At 42.4% G+C, this 22371-nt stretch overlaps 1 protein-coding gene across 1 annotated transcript in view; it reads left to right on the plus strand.

Annotated features, from left to right (window-relative positions):
- alg13 (ALG13 UDP-N-acetylglucosaminyltransferase subunit) overlaps positions 1-22371 on the plus strand; it is a 55729-nt gene that overhangs the window by 23729 nt on the left and 9629 nt on the right. Inside the window, 11 exon segments of the mRNA XM_079500189.1 lie at positions 1937-2022; positions 2744-2826; positions 2828-3060; positions 4715-4825; positions 5716-5863; positions 17044-17224; positions 17467-17502; positions 18982-19037; positions 19674-19718; positions 20295-20403; positions 20625-20744. Coding sequence (XP_079356315.1) covers positions 1937-2022; positions 2744-2826; positions 2828-3060; positions 4715-4825; positions 5716-5863; positions 17044-17224; positions 17467-17502; positions 18982-19037; positions 19674-19718; positions 20295-20403; positions 20625-20744 — 1208 coding nt within the window.

Raw genomic sequence — 22371 nt, forward strand, 5'->3', positions numbered from 1 at the left:
CTGCATGCATGCGCTTATTGCGCTCCAACTCAGAAGAGGCAGAAGTTGAACCAGCGAAAGAAATCAACACAAATGTACTTTTAAAACTTTCGTTTCCCCTCTCTTTTCTTCCCTGGCGGATCTCGAAGCTACAGATCTCGAGACAAATGATCTGTGCATTTATTTGCAATTGTTTTATTTTATTTATTTATAATAAAACAATTCATTTGCAATAGTATTACTAATCTGAACCCCTTTCTGACAGCTGCCCTGCTGGCCTATTTGACTCCTATGCTGCCTCAGAACCTTTTTATATCAGCTCTCTTGTTAGTCTAGTGGGCTGTTACGCCGCCTTTCAAACCATCGTTCATCGGTTCACGGTTTCGCGCCCTGCTGCCGACACTATTTTTACAACCGCGGACTTTTTTAATAGTTTTTGGATTAAGGTTGGTGAGGTTGTCATTTATGTGCTAAAGTCAAATATATATTTTGTACATGCATGTGAGACATTAATTCCGAACATATGTTTTATTAATATTAATTAATTCCTGCCATTAAAACATATATGTTATCTAACATTATTTCATTGAATTGCGCTAAATACATTAAAACTTCATTATGTAGGCAGCAATTTATTGGACTGCTGTTTCTGTTAACGTCCGTATTGTGAGCAGAGCTTGTAGATCGGCTACTAGTTTTCATATTGCTGGATAATGGATATAATATTAATTTATTGATAATAATCATAGGCCTATGTTATTTTAAAATAATAACCTTTTTATCATCTTTTCAGCAGCAGCGTTTTGACTGGTGTCAGTTGATTCTTCATATCCAAATGAGTGAAACGGCGGGATGATTTGTTTATTTTTCATACAGTTCTTTATGAGGCGATCTGAAAAAACCCTATGGGGATTACAATGCAAATAAAAAGTACATGAACCCGCGGACCTATAGCGCCCTCTACCGATATTGACGTCAGAGTCGGTGCTCCCCATACAGGGAGTATTGTCCGAATTCATCACTATTTGAGTCCACTGAGTCTGGGTCCCCGTATGGGGAGTAGGGAGTAGGGAACAACCCTAGCAATTCGAACGCAGCCTATGTCTCTCTACCATCTCTCTCTCACTGTGTGTCTATGTCTCTCTACCATCTCTCTCTCACTGTGTCTGTGTCTCTCTACCATCTCTCTCTCACTGTGTGTCTATGTCTCTCTACCATCTCTCTCTCTCACTGTGTCTGTGTCTCTCTACCATCTCTCTCTCTCACTGTGTGTCTATGTCTCTCTACCATCTCTCTCTCTCTCTCACTGTGTGTCTATGTCTCTCTACCATCTCTCTCACTGTGTCTGTGTCTCTCTACCATCTCTCACTGTGTCTATGTCTCTCTACCATCTCTCTCTCTCACTGTGTGTCTGTGTCTCTCTACCATCTCTCTCACTGTGTGTCTGTGTCTCTCTACCATCTCTCTCTCTCACTGTGTGTCTGTGTCTCTCTACCATCTCTCTCTCTCACTGTGTGTCTGTCTCTCTACCATCTCTCTCTCTCACTGTGTCTATGTCTCTCTACCATCTCTCTCTCTCACTGTGTGTCTATGTATCTCTACCATCTCTCTCTCACTGTGTGTCTATGTCTCTCTACCATCTCTCTCACTGTGTGTCTATGTCTCTCTACCATCTCTCTCACTGTGTGTCTATGTCTCTCTACCATCTCTCTCTCACTGTGTGTCTATGTCTCTCTACCATCTCTCTCTCTCACTGTGTGTCTATGTCTCTACCATCTCTCTCTCTCACTGTGTGTCTATGTCTCTCTACCATCTCTCTCTCTCACTGTGTCTGTGTCTCTCTACCATCTCTCTCTCTCACTGTGTGTCTATCTACCATCTCTCTCTCTCACTGTGTGTCTATGTCTCTCTACCATCTCTCTCTCTCACTGTGTGTCTATGTCTCTCTACCATCCAGACACCTCGTCCCATTGGCTCATCTCAAACCAGTGAATCCGGTTCCAGCCTGGAACGTGACCACGCCCACTCGCAAAGGAGAGCTGGGTAAGTTTGACCTCTGACGCCTAGGGCAGTGGTCTGGGGACCCCCGGGGGTCCTTGAGGGGGTTCCAGTTGGTCTCCATGTGGTCCGGTGACCCCCGGGGGTCCTTGAGGGGGTTCCAGGTGGTCCCCATGTGGTCCGGGGACCCCCGGGGGTCCTTGAGGGGGTTCCAGGTGGTCCCCATGTGGTCCGGTGACCCCCGGGGGTCCTTGAGGGGGTTCCAGGTGGTCCCCATGTGGTCCGGGGACCCCCGGGGGTCCTTGAGGGGGTTCCAGGTGGTCCCCATGTGGTCCGGGGACCACCGGCGGTCCTTGAGGGGGTTCCAGGTGGTCCGGGGACCACATGGGGGTCCTTGAGGGGGTTCCAAGTGGTCCCCATGCAGCTAAATTAAATGATGATTTTCAGCATGCAACCAAGTGTAAAATGACTCATACTGGATCTCTTGTCCACTAGTCCCTTCCTAACATTTTAGTCTAGTTTTTATCTGTTGACAAAATTGTCAATATATTCAGTCTTACTTTTAGTCATCATAGCTTAGTTTTAGTCCACAAACATTTTTCGTCATAGTTTTAGTCAACAAAATCAACACTGCATTCAAATGCATATTACATTAATAACTCATTTAAAGGCATGAATGACCTTTGCCCTCTGTCTGACCTTTGCCCTCTGTCTGACCTTTGCCCTCTGTCTGACCTTTGCCCTCTGTCTGACCTTTGCCCTCCAGAGGGGGAGGGGCGCGGGCAGCGCCAGCGCCACCGCTACTTCAGGAAGTCGCGGGGGGGGAAGGGCGGGGGGGAGCTGGTGCTCATCTCGTCGGGGGGGGGGAGGGGGGCCGTACCGCCCCTCCTCCCCCTCGCAGACCCACCCAGTGCCCCCCCGCTTCCAGCCCGGGGGGGGGCGCGGCCCCCCTCTGTCTCCGGGGGGAGGGGTCATGACCTACGACCCCTACGCTCCCCCCCACCACCACCACCATCACCACCACCACCCGGGACCCCCCCACCCCCACCCGCAGGCCCGGCCCCCCCGCTACGGAGCGCCCAGGTTGGTCAACGTGCTTTTCTGAGTTCTACAAATGTCTTCTAAATCATGACAGTTTTCAGATAATCCTCATGTTTCTATATCAGTGGTGCTCAAACTATTTCATGTCCCCAAAAGGACCCCCCAAAAGGACCCCCAAAACGTATCTGTAATTGGCCGCCGACCCCCATCTGAACCCCCCCCCCCCCCCCCCCCCAGAAGCAAAGATTTGAGTTAAAAAAGTTCGCTCTGAAAGAATATATTTTCAAAGATGTGCGCCACATTTTCACGATATTTCAAAAATAGCAGATCTACAAGCTCGTAGCGCGCCACTCGGTGCCGCGCTATTAGCTTGTAGATAGAAGGCAAAATATTCAAAATTTCATCATGCTTTATGTAGCATGTGATGTGTCAAACTAGGAGGTTTTCATGATGCTGAATCCATTCCAAGCATTAGTTTTGCAAAATTATGTCAGCACATTTGGGCAAGTGGGCATAGCCGTTTTAAGCCCAATGAGTGTTTTTTTGCTAAACTAATGCTTGGAATGGATTCAGCATCATGAAAACCTCCTAGTTTGACATGTCACATGCTAGATAAAGCATTTTTGAATTTTTAATATTTTGCCTTCTATAGGTTGTAATTGGTATGGTCGCATATTATGCCAATTATGAAAATTGCTCAACATATGCAAGTTAGCATCCGGCAGTTTCTACATGCTGGGGATCCATACTCAACATTTATAACATAACGTGGGTGTACTCAACATGTCCGGGTTCAGTTTCTACATGCTGGGGATCCATACTCAACATTTATAACATAACGTGGGTGTACTCAACATGTCCGGGTTCAGTTTCTACATGCTGGGGATCCATACTCAACATTTATAACATAACGTGGGTGTACTCAACATGTCCAGTTTCTACATGCTGGGGATCCATACTCAACATTTATAACATAACGTGGGTGTACTCAACATGTCCAGTTTCTACATGCTGGGGATCCATACTCAACATTTATAACATAACGTGGGTGTACTGCCCCAGTAGGCCAACAGGGGGCTGTGACAGTACTCAACATTTATAACATAACGTGGGTGTACTGCCCCAGTAGGCCAACAGGGGGCTGTGACAGTACTCAACATTTATAACATAACGTGGGTGTACTGCCCCAGTAGGCCAACAGGGGGCTGTGACAGTACTCAACATTTATAACATAACGTGGGTGTACTGCCCCAGTAGGCCAACAGGGGGCTGTGACAGTACTCAACATTTATAACATAACGTGGGTGTACTGCCCCAGTAGGCCTACAGGGGGCTGTGACAGTACTCAACATTTATAACATAACGTGGGTGTACTGCCCCAGTAGGCCTACAGGGGGCTGTGAACTCAACATGTCCGGGTTCACCTTTTGGCTACTAGGCTATAATGCTCAAAACACAAAGGGGTTCCCGCCCAGAATGAGTTAATTACATTTTTATTTTCATAAACATAAATAAATCTCTACGAGGAAAATGAATGGCCGATTTTTCAGTGGAACCAGAAAACCAAACCCACTGCTATGCTCTTTGTTCAGCTGTGTGTGTGTGTGTGTGTGTGTGTGTGTGTGTGTGTGTGTGTGTGTGTGTGTGTGTGTGTGTGTGTGTGTGTGTGTGTGTGTTTCTCCAACCATCCAATCAGAAGCTCGGTCCGGTTCATGAACCGCCACCTGATTGGTCCACAGCTGGCCTATTACCACCCTGGGAGACGTTATTACCATGGTTACCACGACAACTACTCCTTCCGGTCCCGGTGAGTATGTTATTACCATGGTTACCATCCCGGTCCCGGTGAGTACGTTATTACCATGGTTACCATCCCGGTCCCGGTGAGTATGTTATTACCATGGTTACCATCCCGGTCCCGGTGAGTATGTTATTACCATGGTTACATCCTGTTCCCGGTGAGTACGTTATTACCATGGTTACCATCCCGGTCCCGGTGAGTACGTTATTACCATGGTTACCATCCCGGTCCCGGTGAGTATGTTATTACCATGGTTACATCCTGTTCCCGGTGAGTACGTTATTACCATGGTTACCATCCTGGTCCCGGTGAGTATGTTATTACCATGGTTACATCCTGTTCCCGGTGAGTACGTTATTACCATGGTTACCATCCCGGTCCCGGTGAGTACGTTATTACCATGGTTACCATCCCGGTCCCGGTGAGTACGTTATTACCATGGTTACCATCCCGTTCCCGGTGAGTACGTTATTACCATGGTTACCATCCTGTTCCCGGTGAGTACGTTATTACCATGGTTACCATCCTGGTCCCGGTGAGTACGTTATTACCATGGTTACCATCCTGGTCCCGGTGAGTATGTTATTACCATGGTTACATCCTGTTCCCGGTGAGTACGTTATTACCATCCCGGTCCCGGTGAGTACAACTTCCCATTGCAGTCAGAACTACAGACTACAGCCCCTCCCCTAGCCTCGATGACCTTACAGGCGTATGCAAAGGCTCAACGTGTGTGTGTGTGTGTGTGTGTGTGTGTGTGTGTGTGTGTGTGTGTGTGTGTGTGTGTGTGTGTGTGTGTGTGTGTGTGTGTGTGTGTGTGTGTGTGTGTGTGTGTGTGTGTGTGTGTGTGTGTGTGTGTGTGTGTGTGTGTGTGTGTGTGTGTGTGTGTGTGTCAGTCGAACCCGTCGGCAGGTCACCGCCATCAACAAGGACTGTCAGTTCGGTTTCCCCGGCAACCACCCAGGGGAGGCGGAGTCACAGGAGCTGGAAGGATCCATCACCTACTATCACCTGGAGGAGGGGGGGGAGTTCCCCCCCATGACGGTAAGAATGGTTCAGTCCGAGTCCCCCCCCCATGAATGGTTCAGTCCGAGCCCCCCCCCATGAATGGTTCAGTCTGCCAGAAGATAAATGTTTTTTTTTTAACCCATTCTGGGTGTGAACCTTTTTTGGTGTTATAATTTAGCTATTGAAAAATAGCAGATAAGAATCTGGAAACAAATCAAAACATATTTTAGGAACAACTCACTATCTTTCTGCTCCCTATAGCTGATAACCCTTCATTTAGGAACAACTCACTATCTTTCTGCTCCCTATAGCTGATAACCCTTCATTTAGGAACAACTCACTATCTTTCTGCTCCCTATGGCTGATAACCCTTCATTTAGGAACAACTCACTATCTTTCTGCTCCCTATAGCTGATAACCCTTCATTTAGGAACAACTCACTATCTTTCTGCTCCCTATAGCTGATAACCCTTCATTTAGGAACAACTCACTATCTTTCTGCTCCTTATAGCTGATAACCCTTCATTTAGGAACAACTCACTATCTTTCTGCTCCCTATAGCTGATAACCCTTCATTTAGGAACAACTCACTATCTTTCTGCTCCCTATAGCTGATAACCCTTCATTTAGGAACAACTCACTATCTTTCTGCTCCCTATAGCTGATAACCCTTCATTTAGGAACAACTCACTATCTTTCTGCTCCCTATAGCTGATAACCCTTCATTTAGGAACAACTCACTATCTTTCTGCTCCCTATAGCTGATAACCCTTCATTTAGGAACAACTCACTATCTTTCTGCTCCCTATAGCTGATAACCCTTCATTAGGAACAACTCACTATCTTTCTGCTCCCTATGGCTGATAACCCTTCATTTAGGAACAACTCACTATCTTTCTGCTCCCTATAGCTGATAACCCTTCATTTAGGAACAACTCACTATCTTTCTGCTCCCTATAGCTGATAACCCTTCATTTAGGAACAACTCACTATCTTTCTGCTCCCTATAGCTGATAACCCTTCATTTAGGAACAACTCACTATCTTTCTGCTCCCTATAGCTGATAACCCTTCATTAGGAACAACTCACTATCTTTCTGCTCCCTATGGCTGATAACCCTTCATTAGGAACAACTCACTATCTTTCTGCTCCCTATAGCTGATAACCCTTCATTTAGGAACAACTCACTATCTTTCTGCTCCCTATGGCTGATAACCCTTCATTTAGGAACAACTCACTATCTTTCTGCTCCCTATAGCTGATAACCCTTCATTTAGGAACAACTCACTATCTTTCTGCTCCCTATAGCTGATAACCCTTCATTTAGGAACAACTCACTATCTTTCTGCTCCCTATAGCTGATAACCCTTCATTTAGGAACAACTCACTATCTTTCTGCTCCCTATAGCTGATAACCCTTCATTAGGAACAACTCACTATCTTTCTGCTCCCTATAGCTGATAACCCTTCATTTAGGAACAACTCACTATCTTTCTGCTCCCTATAGCTGATAACCCTTCATTTAGGAACAACTCACTATCTTTCTGCTCCCTATAGCTGATAACCCTTCATTTAGGAACAACTCACTATCTTTCTGCTCCCTATAGCTGATAACCCTTCATTTAGGAACAACTCACTATCTTTCTGCTCCCTATAGCTGATAACCCTTCATTAGGAACAACTCACTATCTTTCTGCTCCTATAGCTGATAACCCTTCATTTAGGAACAACTCACTATCTTTCTGCTCCCTATAGCTGATAACCCTTCATTTAGGAACAACTCACTATCTTTCTGCTCCCTATAGCTGATAACCCTTCATTTAGGAACAACTCACTATCTTTCTGCTCCCTATAGCTGATAACCCTTCATTTAGGAACAACTCACTATCTTTCTGCTCCCTATAGCTGATAACCCTTCATTAGGAACAACTCACTATCTTTCTGCTCCTATAGCTGATAACCCTTCATTTAGGAACAACTCACTATCTTTCTGCTCCTATAGCTGATAACCCTTCATTTAGGAACAACTCACTATCTTTCTGCTCCCTATAGCTGATAACCCTTCATTAGGAACAACTCACTATCTTTCTGCTCCTATAGCTGATAACCCTTCATTTAGGAACAACTCACTATCTTTCTGCTCCCTATAGCTGATAACCCTTCATTTAGGAACAACTCACTATCTTTCTGCTCCCTATAGCTGATAACCCTTCATTTAGGAACAACTCACTATCTTTCTGCTCCCTATAGCTGATAACCCTTCATTAGGAACAACTCACTATCTTTCTGCTCCTATAGCTGATAACCCTTCATTTAGGAACAACTCACTATCTTTCTGCTCCCTATAGCTGATAACCCTTCATTAGGAACAACTCACTATCTTTCTGCTCCTATAGCTGATAACCCTTCATTTAGGAACAACTCACTATCTTTCTGCTCCCTATAGCTGATAACCCTTCATTTAGGAACAACTCACTATCTTTCTGCTCCCTATAGCTGATAACCCTTCATTAGGAACAACTCACTATCTTTCTGCTCCTATAGCTGATAACCCTTCATTTAGGAACAACTCACTATCTTTCTGCTCCTATAGCTGATAACCCTTCATTTAGAACAACTCACTATCTTTCTGCTCCCTATAGCTGATAACCCTTCATTAGGAACAACTCACTATCTTTCTGCTCCCTATAGCTGATAACCCTTCATTAGGAACAACTCACTATCTTTCTGCTCCCTATAGCTGATAACCCTTCATTTAGGAACAACTCACTATCTTTCTGCTCCCTATAGCTGATAACCCTTCATTTAGGAACAACTCACTATCTTTCTGCTCCCTATAGCTGACAACCCTTCATTTAGGAACAACTCACTATCTTTCTGCTCCCTATAGCTGACAACCCTTCATTTAGGAACAACTCACTATCTTTCTGCTCCCTATAGCTGATAACCCTTCATTAGGAACAACTCACTATCTTTCTGCTCCCTATAGCTGATAACCCTTCATTTAGGAACAACTCACTATCTTTCTGCTCCTATAGCTGATAACCCTTCATTAGGAACAACTCACTATCTTTCTGCTCCCTATAGCTGATAACCCTTCATTTAGGAACAACTCACTATCTTTCTGCTCCCTATAGCTGATAACCCTTCATTAGGAACAACTCACTATCTTTCTGCTCCCTATAGCTGATAACCCTTCATTTAGGAACAACTCACTATCTTTCTGCTCCTATAGCTGATAACCCTTCATTAGGAACAACTCACTATCTTTCTGCTCCCTATAGCTGATAACCCTTCATTAGGAACAACTCACTATCTTTCTGCTCCCTATAGCTGATGACCCTTCATTTAGGAACAACTCACTATCTTTCTGCTCCCTATAGCTGATAACCCTTCATTTAGGAACAACTCACTATCTTTCTGCTCCCTATAGCTGATAACCCTTCATTAGGAACAACTCACTATCTTTCTGCTCCCTATAGCTGATAACCCTTCATTAGGAACAACTCACTATCTTTCTGCTCCCTATAGCTGATAACCCTTCATTTAGGAACAACTCACTATCTTTCTGCTCCCTATAGCTGATAACCCTTCATTTAGGAACAACTCACTATCTTTCTGCTCCCTATAGCTGATAACCCTTCATTAGGAACAACTCACTATCTTTCTGCTCCCTATGGCTGATAACCCTTCATTTAGGAACAACTCACTATCTTTCTGCTCCCTATAGCTGATAACCCTTCATTTAGGAACAACTCACTATCTTTCTGCTCCCTATAGCTGATAACCCTTCATTTAGGAACAACTCACTATCTTTCTGCTCCCTATAGCTGATAACCCTTCATTTAGGAACAACTCACTATCTTTCTGCTCCCTATAGCTGATAACCCTTCATTAGGAACAACTCACTATCTTTCTGCTCCCTATGGCTGATAACCCTTCATTAGGAACAACTCACTATCTTTCTGCTCCCTATAGCTGATAACCCTTCATTTAGGAACAACTCACTATCTTTCTGCTCCCTATGGCTGATAACCCTTCATTTAGGAACAACTCACTATCTTTCTGCTCCCTATAGCTGATAACCCTTCATTTAGGAACAACTCACTATCTTTCTGCTCCCTATAGCTGATAACCCTTCATTTAGGAACAACTCACTATCTTTCTGCTCCCTATAGCTGATAACCCTTCATTTAGGAACAACTCACTATCTTTCTGCTCCCTATAGCTGATAACCCTTCATTAGGAACAACTCACTATCTTTCTGCTCCCTATAGCTGATAACCCTTCATTTAGGAACAACTCACTATCTTTCTGCTCCCTATAGCTGATAACCCTTCATTTAGGAACAACTCACTATCTTTCTGCTCCCTATAGCTGATAACCCTTCATTTAGGAACAACTCACTATCTTTCTGCTCCCTATAGCTGATAACCCTTCATTTAGGAACAACTCACTATCTTTCTGCTCCCTATAGCTGATAACCCTTCATTAGGAACAACTCACTATCTTTCTGCTCCTATAGCTGATAACCCTTCATTTAGGAACAACTCACTATCTTTCTGCTCCCTATAGCTGATAACCCTTCATTTAGGAACAACTCACTATCTTTCTGCTCCCTATAGCTGATAACCCTTCATTTAGGAACAACTCACTATCTTTCTGCTCCCTATAGCTGATAACCCTTCATTTAGGAACAACTCACTATCTTTCTGCTCCCTATAGCTGATAACCCTTCATTAGGAACAACTCACTATCTTTCTGCTCCTATAGCTGATAACCCTTCATTTAGGAACAACTCACTATCTTTCTGCTCCTATAGCTGATAACCCTTCATTTAGGAACAACTCACTATCTTTCTGCTCCCTATAGCTGATAACCCTTCATTAGGAACAACTCACTATCTTTCTGCTCCTATAGCTGATAACCCTTCATTTAGGAACAACTCACTATCTTTCTGCTCCCTATAGCTGATAACCCTTCATTTAGGAACAACTCACTATCTTTCTGCTCCCTATAGCTGATAACCCTTCATTTAGGAACAACTCACTATCTTTCTGCTCCCTATAGCTGATAACCCTTCATTAGGAACAACTCACTATCTTTCTGCTCCTATAGCTGATAACCCTTCATTTAGGAACAACTCACTATCTTTCTGCTCCCTATAGCTGATAACCCTTCATTAGGAACAACTCACTATCTTTCTGCTCCTATAGCTGATAACCCTTCATTTAGGAACAACTCACTATCTTTCTGCTCCCTATAGCTGATAACCCTTCATTTAGGAACAACTCACTATCTTTCTGCTCCCTATAGCTGATAACCCTTCATTAGGAACAACTCACTATCTTTCTGCTCCTATAGCTGATAACCCTTCATTTAGGAACAACTCACTATCTTTCTGCTCCTATAGCTGATAACCCTTCATTTAGAACAACTCACTATCTTTCTGCTCCCTATAGCTGATAACCCTTCATTAGGAACAACTCACTATCTTTCTGCTCCCTATAGCTGATAACCCTTCATTAGGAACAACTCACTATCTTTCTGCTCCCTATAGCTGATAACCCTTCATTTAGGAACAACTCACTATCTTTCTGCTCCCTATAGCTGATAACCCTTCATTTAGGAACAACTCACTATCTTTCTGCTCCCTATAGCTGACAACCCTTCATTTAGGAACAACTCACTATCTTTCTGCTCCCTATAGCTGACAACCCTTCATTTAGGAACAACTCACTATCTTTCTGCTCCCTATAGCTGATAACCCTTCATTAGGAACAACTCACTATCTTTCTGCTCCCTATAGCTGATAACCCTTCATTTAGGAACAACTCACTATCTTTCTGCTCCTATAGCTGATAACCCTTCATTAGGAACAACTCACTATCTTTCTGCTCCCTATAGCTGATAACCCTTCATTTAGGAACAACTCACTATCTTTCTGCTCCCTATAGCTGATAACCCTTCATTAGGAACAACTCACTATCTTTCTGCTCCCTATAGCTGATAACCCTTCATTTAGGAACAACTCACTATCTTTCTGCTCCTATAGCTGATAACCCTTCATTAGGAACAACTCACTATCTTTCTGCTCCCTATAGCTGATAACCCTTCATTAGGAACAACTCACTATCTTTCTGCTCCCTATAGCTGATGACCCTTCATTTAGGAACAACTCACTATCTTTCTGCTCCCTATAGCTGATAACCCTTCATTTAGGAACAACTCACTATCTTTCTGCTCCCTATAGCTGATAACCCTTCATTAGGAACAACTCACTATCTTTCTGCTCCCTATAGCTGATAACCCTTCATTAGGAACAACTCACTATCTTTCTGCTCCCTATAGCTGATAACCCTTCATTTAGGAACAACTCACTATCTTTCTGCTCCCTATAGCTGATAACCCTTCATTTAGGAACAACTCACTATCTTTCTGCTCCCTATAGCTGACAACCCTTCATTTAGGAACAACTCACTATCTTTCTGCTCCCTATAGCTGATAACCCTTCATTTAGGAACAACTCACTATCTTTCTGCTCCTATAGCTGATAACCCTTCATTTAGGAACAACTCACTATCTTTCTGCTCCCTATAGCTGATAACCCTTCATTTAGGAACAACTCACTATCTTTCTGCTCCCTATAGCTGATGACCCTTCATTTAGGAACAACTCACTATCTTTCTGCTCCCTATAGCTGATAACCCTTCATTAGGAACAACTCACTATCTTTCTGCTCCCTATAGCTGATAACCCTTCATTAGGAACAACTCACTATCTTTCTGCTCCCTATAGCTGATAACCCTTCATTAGGAACAACTCACTATCTTTCTGCTCCCTATAGCTGATAACCCTTCATTTAGGAACAACTCACTATCTTTCTGCTCCCTATAGCTGATAACCCTTCATTTAGGAACAACTCACTATCTTTCTGCTCCCTATAGCTGATAACCCTTCATTAGGAACAACTCACTATCTTTCTGCTCCCTATAGCTGATAACCCTTCATTTAGGAACAACTCACTATCTTTCTGCTCCCTATAGCTGATAACCCTTCATTTAGGAACAACTCACTATCTTTCTGCTCCCTATAGCTGATAACCCTTCATTTAGGAACAACTCACTATCTTTCTGCTCCCTATAGCTGACAACCCTTCATTTAGGAACAACTCACTATCTTTCTGCTCCTATAGCTGATAACCCTTCATTTAGGAACAACTCACTATCTTTCTGCTCCCTATAGCTGATAACCCTTCATTTAGGAACAACTCACTATCTTTCTGCTCCCTATAGCTGATAACCCTTCATTTAGGAACAACTCACTATCTTTCTGCTCCCTATAGCTGATAACCCTTCATTTAGGAACAACTCACTATCTTTCTGCTCCCTATAGCTGATAACCCTTCATTAGGAACAACTCACTATCTTTCTGCTCCCTATAGCTGATAACCCTTCATTTAGGAACAACTCACTATCTTTCTGCTCCCTATAGCTGATAACCCTTCATTAGGAACAACTCACTATCTTTCTGCTCCCTATAGCTGATAACCCTTCATTTAGGAACAACTCACTATCTTTCTGCTCCTATAGCTGATAACCCTTCATTAGGAACAACTCACTATCTTTCTGCTCCCTATAGCTGATAACCCTTCATTAGGAACAACTCACTATCTTTCTGCTCCTATAGCTGATAACCCTTCATTAGGAACAACTCACTATCTTTCTGCTCCCTATAGCTGATAACCCTTCATTAGGAACAACTCACTATCTTTCTGCTCCCTATAGCTGATAACCCTTCATTAGGAACAACTCACTATCTTTCTGCTCCCTATAGCTGATAACCCTTCATTAGGAACAACTCACTATCTTTCTGCTCCCTATAGCTGATAACCCTTCATTTAGGAACAACTCACTATCTTTCTGCTCCCTATAGCTGATAACCCTTCATTAGGAACAACTCACTATCTTTCTGCTCCCTATAGCTGATAACCCTTCATTTAGGAACAACTCACTATCTTTCTGCTCCCTATAGCTGATAACCCTTCATTTAGGAACAACTCACTATCTTTCTGCTCCCTATAGCTGATAACCCTTCATTTAGGAACAACTCACTATCTTTCTGCTCCCTATAGCTGATAACCCTTCATTTAGGAACAACTCACTATCTTTCTGCTCCCTATAGCTGATAACCCTTCATTTAGGAACAACTCACTATCTTTCTGCTCCCTATAGCTGATAACCCTTCATTTAGGAACAACTCACTATCTTTCTGCTCCCTATAGCTGATAACCCTTCATTTAGGAACAACTCACTATCTTTCTGCTCCCTATAGCTGATAACCCTTCATTTAGGAACAACTCACTATCTTTCTGCTCCCTATAGCTGATAACCCTTCATTTAGGAACAACTCACTATCTTTCTGCTCCCTATAGCTGATAACCCTTCATTTAGGAACAACTCACTATCTTTCTGCTCCCTATAGCTGATAACCCTTCATTTAGGAACAACTCACTATCTTTCTGCTCCCTATAGCTGATAACCCTTCATTTAGGAACAACTCACTATCTTTCTGCTCCCTATAGCTGATAACCCTTCATTAGGAACAACTCACTATCTTTCTGCTCCCTATAGCTGATAACCCTTCATTTAGGAACAACTCACTATCTTTCTGCTCCTATAGCTGATAACCCTTCATTAGGAACAACTCACTATCTTTCTGCTCCCTATAGCTGATAACCCTTCATTTAGGAACAACTCACTATCTTTCTGCTCCTATAGCTGATAACCCTTCATTTAGGAACAACTCACTATCTTTCTGCTCCCTATAGCTGATAACCCTTCATTAGGAACAACTCACTATCTTTCTGCTCCCTATAGCTGATAACCCTTCATTTAGGAACAACTCACTATCTTTCTGCTCCTATAGCTGATAACCCTTCATTAGGAACAACTCACTATCTTTCTGCTCCTATAGCTGATAACCCTTCATTTAGGAACAACTCACTATCTTTCTGCTCCCTATAGCTGATAACCCTTCATTAGGAACAACTCACTATCTTTCTGCTCCCTATAGCTGATAACCCTTCATTAGGAACAACTCACTATCTTTCTGCTCCCTATAGCTGATAACCCTTCATTAGGAACAACTCACTATCTTTCTGCTCCCTATAGCTGATAACCCTTCATTAGGAACAACTCACTATCTTTCTGCTCCCTATAGCTGATAACCCTTCATTAGGAACAACTCACTATCTTTCTGCTCCCTATAGCTGATAACCCTTCATTTAGGAACAACTCACTATCTTTCTGCTCCCTATAGCTGATAACCCTTCATTTAGGAACAACTCACTATCTTTCTGCTCCCTATAGCTGATAACCCTTCATTAGGAACAACTCACTATCTTTCTGCTCCCTATAGCTGATAACCCTTCATTAGGAACAACTCACTATCTTTCTGCTCCCTATAGCTGATAACCCTTCATTAGGAACAACTCACTATCTTTCTGCTCCCTATAGCTGATAACCCTTCATTAGGAACAACTCACTATCTTTCTGCTCCCTATAGCTGATAACCCTTCATTTAGGAACAACTCACCATCCTTTCTGCTCCCTATAGCTGATAACCCTTCATTTAGGAACAACTCACCATCCTTTCTGCTCCCTATGGCTGATAACCCTTCATGTTCACCATCCCAACTGGATGACACGTTTGCACAGTGGAAGGGTTTGGGTATACGCACAATTGGTGACATATATATATATATATATATATATATATATATATATATATATATATATATATATATATATATATATATATATATATATAGGTGAAACGTTTGCCTCATTTGCTCAACTGCAGGAAAAATATAGACTCCCTAGGAGTAACTTTTGTAGGTTTCTACAGGTTAGGAACTACATCCGTAACTTTTCTCCCACTTTTGAGAGAGCTACACCTTCATCCCTAGATAAGTTCCTTCTTAATAATATAGAACCAGACGTCACATCTTTATGGATCATTTCAAGTGGCAAACCTACCTACTACATCAGCTATTAAGTTGGCGTGGGAAAATGAGCTGGGGACTTCAATTTCAGACGAGCTCTGGGAAGACAGCCTTGAAGAAATGAATGCCTGCTCTATCAACTCCAGACATTGCCTTATCCAGTTTCGAGTCATACATAGACTCCATTATTCCAAATTAAAATTACATAACATATTCCCAGATATTTTTTCGCACTGTGACAAATGTAATGCAATAGATGCAAATCTTCTTCACAGCTTCGCCCTTTGCCCCTTGGATACAAAGATATTGGATTAAGATATTTGATCCTGTACTAATTATTCTGGGTTTGTCAGACTCCATGCCATGTTGACGAGATCACAGAAACAACTCTTCTCATATGGTCTGATTACAGCAACAAAATACTAATTCTGACGCACTGGAAAAAGGAGGAGGCTCCTGCATTTAAGCATTGGCTAAATTAAATGACTAGTACGCTTCATCTTGAGAGAATAAGGTATTTCCTGAGAAACGGGGAGAGACAATTTGATAAGGTTTGGCTGCCCCTTGTCCATTACCTGAGTAGAAACAATGAATAGACAGGATACCACGGATATGGTTTACTATACGGTGTACGCCATTTTCTTTTCAGATGTTTTCCATTTTTCAAATGGAAAACATTTTACATTTTACTATTTTATTCTATAGTATGCGGTCACTGAGCAGAGTATGGGTGGGAGGGTTGAGGGTTTTCTTTCTCTTTTTTTCTTTTGTTTTCTATAAAAGAAAAATGTATTTCATATCATGTTTGTAACAATTTATAATCTGTTCTCAATAAAAACCTATTTGACACAAAAAGAAAAATAGCAGATGGCGCGCTACGAGCTTGTAGATCTGCTATTTTTTTTAAATCGTGAAAATGTGGCACAAATTTGGAATATATATTTTTTCAGAACAAACGTTTTTAACTCAAATCTTTGCTTCTGAGGGGGGTTCCTGGAACAACATATTTTCAGATGGGGGTCGGCGGCCGATTACAGATAATGTTTGCGGTCCTACTTGACATGAAAACTGTCAGGATTTCAGGCCTAAATGGGTTAAAAAAAGCTAAATTAGTCAAAGTATTTTTTTTGTCAAAAAAGCATCTCACTTGTAGATCTGATATTTTTGAACAGCCGTATCTAATATCTAAAATGACCCCCCCCCCCCCCAGGGACAGGCTGTGGCCCCTCCCCCTCCTCTGATGGGACCGCCCCCTCACGGTGGCTCCTCCTACTGGGTCCAGAGGGGAGGCGGGGCTCCCGGAACCCTCCCCTCCTCACCCCCCAAACCACCACCAGTGACATCATCGGAGGAGGAGGAGCCAGAGGACACCAGCACCCTGGGAGACCAAGGTGAGTTAGAGCACCCTCTAGTGGTAAACATTAAACTACTTTGAAGACTTTAGTTACTAATGACCTCATCTGCATACAACTGGTCCTCATTATCACTGAAATGACTGAAGTGCTCCTTTAACTCATTATTCCTGTCTGTCTGTCTGTCTGTCTGTCTGTCTGTCTGTCTGCCTGTCTCTCTGCCTGTCTGCCTGTCTCTCTGCCTGTCTGTCTCTCTGCCTGCCTGCCTGTCTGTCTGCCAGCCGAGTACTCTGAGGAATACATCTATGCCAGCCAAGGTGAGGATGTTGCTTTTAAACTTTACTGTAAAACAACCTTTTTGACATAAATGTACGTTGTTTTCCATCCTTGATCCAAAACGCCGCAATCGGAATCTGATCGGGAACCAAATAATGTGATCGGGACATCCCTGTCATGTGATTCACACATTAATGAATTAATGTATCTAGTGGTTTAATCGTTTGATTGTATTTAATGTAATGTTTAGATCCAGACTTCCAGAGTCCAGTGGTTTATTTAATGTAATGTTTAGATCCAGACTTCCAGAGTCCAGTGGTTTATTTAATGTAATGTTTTAGATCCAGACTTCCAGAGTCCAGTGGTTTATTTAATGTAATGTTTTAGATCCAGACTTCCAGAGTCCAGTGGTTTATTTAATGTAATGTTTTAGATCCAGACTTCCAGAGTCCAGTGGTTTATTTAATGTAATGTTTAGATCCAGACTTCCAGAGTCCAGTGGTTTATTTAATGTAATGTTTAGATCCAGACTTCCAGAGTCCAGTGGTTTATTTAATGTAATGTTTTAGATCCAGACTTCCAGAGTCCAGTGGTTTATTTAATGTAATGTTTTAGATCCAGACTTCCAGAGTCCAGTGGTTTATTTAATGTAATGTTTTAGATCCAGACTTCCAGAGTCCAGTGGTTTATTTAATGTAATGTTTAGATCCAGACTTCCAGAGTCCAGTGGTTTATTTAATGTAATGTTTAGATCCAGACTTCCAGAGTCCAGTGGTTTATTTAATGTAATGTTTTAGATCCAGACTTCCAGAGTCCAGTGGTTTATTTAATGTAATGTTTTAGATCCAGACTTCCAGAGTCCAGTGGTTTATTTAATGTAATGTTTTAGATCCAGACTTCCAGAGTCCAGTGGTTTATTTAATGTAATGTTTAGATCCAGACTTCCAGAGTCCAGTGGTTTATTTAATGTAATGTTTTAGATCCAGACTTCCAGAGTCCAGTGGTTTATTTAATGTAATGTTTTAGATCCAGACTTCCAGAGTCCAGTGGTTTATTTAATGTAATGTTTTAGATCCAGACTTCCAGAGTCCAGTGGTTTATTTAATGTAATGTTTAGATCCAGACTTCCAGAGTCCAGTGGTTTATTTAATGTAATGTTTAGATCCAGAGTCCAGTGGTTTATTTAATGTAATGTTTTAGATCCAGACTTCCAGAGTCCAGTGGTTTATTTAATGTAATGTTTTAGATCCAGACTTCCAGAGTCCAGTGGTTTATTTAATGTAATGTTTTAGATCCAGACTTCCAGAGTCCAGTGGTTTATTTAATGTAATGTTTAGATCCAGACTTCCAGAGTCCAGTGGTTTATTTAATGTAATGTTTTAGATCCAGACTTCCAGAGTCCAGTGGTTTATTTAATGTAATGTTTTAGATCCAGACTTCCAGAGTCCAGTGGTTTATTTAATGTAATGTTTAGATCCAGACTTCCAGAGTCCAGTGGTTTATTTAATGTAATGTTTTAGATCCAGACTTCCAGAGTCCAGTGGTTTACGCCTCCAGTGATCCAAACAACAACCTGGTAAGCAGCTTAACCCATTTCGACCGAGACCGATTCTACAAAATGTCTTCTATAAATCATGACAGTTTTCTGAAAACCCTATGTTTCTATATCGGTGGTTCTAAAACTATTTAATGTCAAGGACCCCCAAAAATATATGTAATTGGCCCCATCTGAAAATATGTTCCAGGGACCCCCCCAGAAGCAAACATTTGAGTTACGTACACACTGAAAGAATATATATTAGAAGATTTGCGCCACATTTTCACGATTTTCCAAAAAATAGCAGACCTACAAGTTCATAGCGCGCCACTCGGTGCCGCACTATGAGCTTGTAGATCTGCTATTTTTCAATAGCTAAAGCATAACATAATGCTAACACCAAAAGGGGTTCCCGCCCAAAATGGGTTAAAGAAACTGTTAACTGGTTAATATGTGTAACGTCACGTAATGTTTGTGCCAGCGTGGATGATTACATTTATTTATTGATCATCTCTTGTCTTGATTGTTTAAACATGACGTCATGGACCGCTATGCTCCATAACAGGCTTGATAAGCTCAAAGCTTATAGATACCGGGTACTCGATAAGCCCAAAGCTTGTCGATACCAGGTACGTGCGTGCGATACTGTAGACTGAATTATTGTTTGTTTTTTAGGTGATCCAGGAGGACTCACAAACACACTACAACTACACACAGCAGGTACACACACACTACAACTACACACAGCAGGTACACACACACTTAGATAAATAAATAGATGGATATATATATATATATATATATATATATATATATATATATATATATATATATATATATATATATAAAAACAGAGACTCCTTTGCTATTAACCCATTTTGGTCGCTTTTTTTAGGTCGATTAAAAAAAAAGGCTTCTAAATCCTAACATTTTCTGAAAAACCCATGTTTCTATGTCAGTGGTGCTCAACCTTTTTCATGTCAAGGACCCCCAGAATTATCTCTATTGGGCCACAGACCCCCATCTGAAAATATGTAGTTCCAGGGACCCCCCCCCCCCCCCCCCCAGAAGCCAATTTTTCAGTTAAAAATGTTCGCTCTGAAATATATATTCAATGATTTGCGCCACATTTTAATGATTTTTCAAAAATAGCTAAATTATAACATGTTTAAAACACCAAAAGGGGTTCCCGCCCAGAATGGGTTAATACATTTATTAAATAATAAATGCATATATAGATATTTATATCTGTGTATTTGATTTTTCTACAATATTTACTAATGTATTTATGTTCAGGTGGTGAAGCCTACAGTCGTCCTTCCCTCTTCACCTTCGTCCTCCTCATCATCCTCTTCCTCACCCACCTCCCCCTCCTCACACCTGCCCCCCCCTGCCCCACGCCCAGGTAACACGCACGCACACACGCACACACACACACGCACACACACGCACTCAAGCCGTGCATGAACACACACATGCACACACACACACACATGCACAGTGTTTGCGATATCTTTGTTAAAGCTTTTACCTTTTAAACAAAATATCAATTCCAGCGTCTTTAAATTGACTGTGTGTGTGTGTGTGTGTGTGTGTGTGTGTGTGTGTGTGTGTGTGTGTGTGTAGTTGCCATGGCGATGCCCCCCCCCTCTCCCTGGTTGGTCAACGAGATGGGTGAACCTGTGGCGACGGTGATGGCCCCGCCCCCTTACTCCTACGACCCCAACGGCACCGACCTGCCCCGAGGTCAGAGGTCACACGCACACACATCTTTTTTATTTCACTACGTCTTTAAAGCAAAGATAATAATAATAATGGGTTAGGGTTATACAATGACAATAGAATTACACAGAAGGCGACCACTCGTGATCACATCTGTACAGGAAATGGAAATCAAAACAATGAATATACACCATGAACCCCTGTTACCTTACAACATGAATACATATAGACCGATTCAGAAACGGGTCTCATGGTCGCAGGCAACGTATTTCCTGTAGGCGGAGCTGACGTAGCTGCGGTTTCCCCGACAGCTCCTTCGACTACAGTGAATGGAAAAGTGACTGATGTTAGTCTGCCTCAAACGTCACTCTTTTACCTGCTTCTTACTAACACTAACATTACAAAGATGCCCAGAACATCGGGATGAACCTGTGTAGTTTAAGGCTGCTCCAACAGTAGAGATGAACCTGTGTAGTTTAAGGCTGCTCCAACAGTAGAGATGAACCTGTGTAGTTTATGGCTGCTCCAACAGTAGAGATGAACCTGTGTAGTTTATGGCTGCTCCAACAGTAGAGATGAACCTGTGTAGTTTATGGCTGCTCCAACAGTAGAGATGAACCTGTGTAGTTTATGGCCGCTCCAACAGTAGAGATGAACCTGTGTAGTTTAAGGCTGCTCCAACAGTAGAGATGAACCTGTGTAGTTTATGGCTGCTCCAACAGTAGAGATGAACCTGTGTAGTTTATGGCTGCTCCAACAGTAGAGATGAACCTGTGTAGTTTATGGCTGCTCCAACAGTAGAGATGAACCTGTGTAGTTTATGGCCGCTCCAACAGTAGAGATGAACCTGTGTAGTTTAAGGCTGCTCCAACAGTAGAGATGAACCTGTGTAGTTTATGGCTGCTCCAACAGTAGAGATGAACCTGTGTAGTTTAAGGCTGCTCCAACAGTAGAGATGAACCTGTGTAGTTTAAGGCTGCTCCAACAGTAGAGATGAACCTGTGTAGTTTATGGCTGCTCCAACAGTAGAGATGAACCTGTGTAGTTTATGGCTGCTCCAACAGTAGAGATGAACCTGTGTAGTTTATGGCTGCTCCAACAGTAGAGATGAACCTGTGTAGTTTATGGCTGCTCCAACAGTAGGGATGAACCTGTGTAGTTTATGGCTGCTCCAACAGTAGAGATGAACCTGTGTAGTTTATGGCTGCTCCAACAGTAGAGATGAACCTGTGTAGTTTATGGCTGCTCCAACAGTAGAGATGAACCTGTGTAGTTTATGGCTGCTCCAACAGTAGAGATGAACCTGTGTAGTTTATGGCTGCTCCAACAGTAGAGATGAACCTGTGTAGTTTATGGCTGCTCCAACAGTAGAGATGAACCTGTGTAGTTTATGGCTGCTCCAACAGTAGAGATGAACCTGTGTAGTTTATGGCTGCTCCAACAGTAGAGATGAACCTGTGTAGTTTATGGCTGCTCCAACAGTAGAGATGAACCTGTGTAGTTTATGGCTGCTCCAACAGTAGAGATGAACCTGTGTAGTTTATGGCTGCTCCAACAGTAGAGATGAACCTGTGTAATTTATGGCTGCGCCAACAGTAGAGATGAACCTGTGTAGTTTATGGCTGCTCCAACAGTAGTGGCAACATAAAAA

The sequence above is a fragment of the Electrona antarctica genome, assembly GCF_951216825.1.
Source record: "Electrona antarctica genome assembly, chromosome: 4".
NCBI lineage: Eukaryota > Metazoa > Chordata > Actinopteri > Myctophiformes > Myctophidae > Electrona > Electrona antarctica.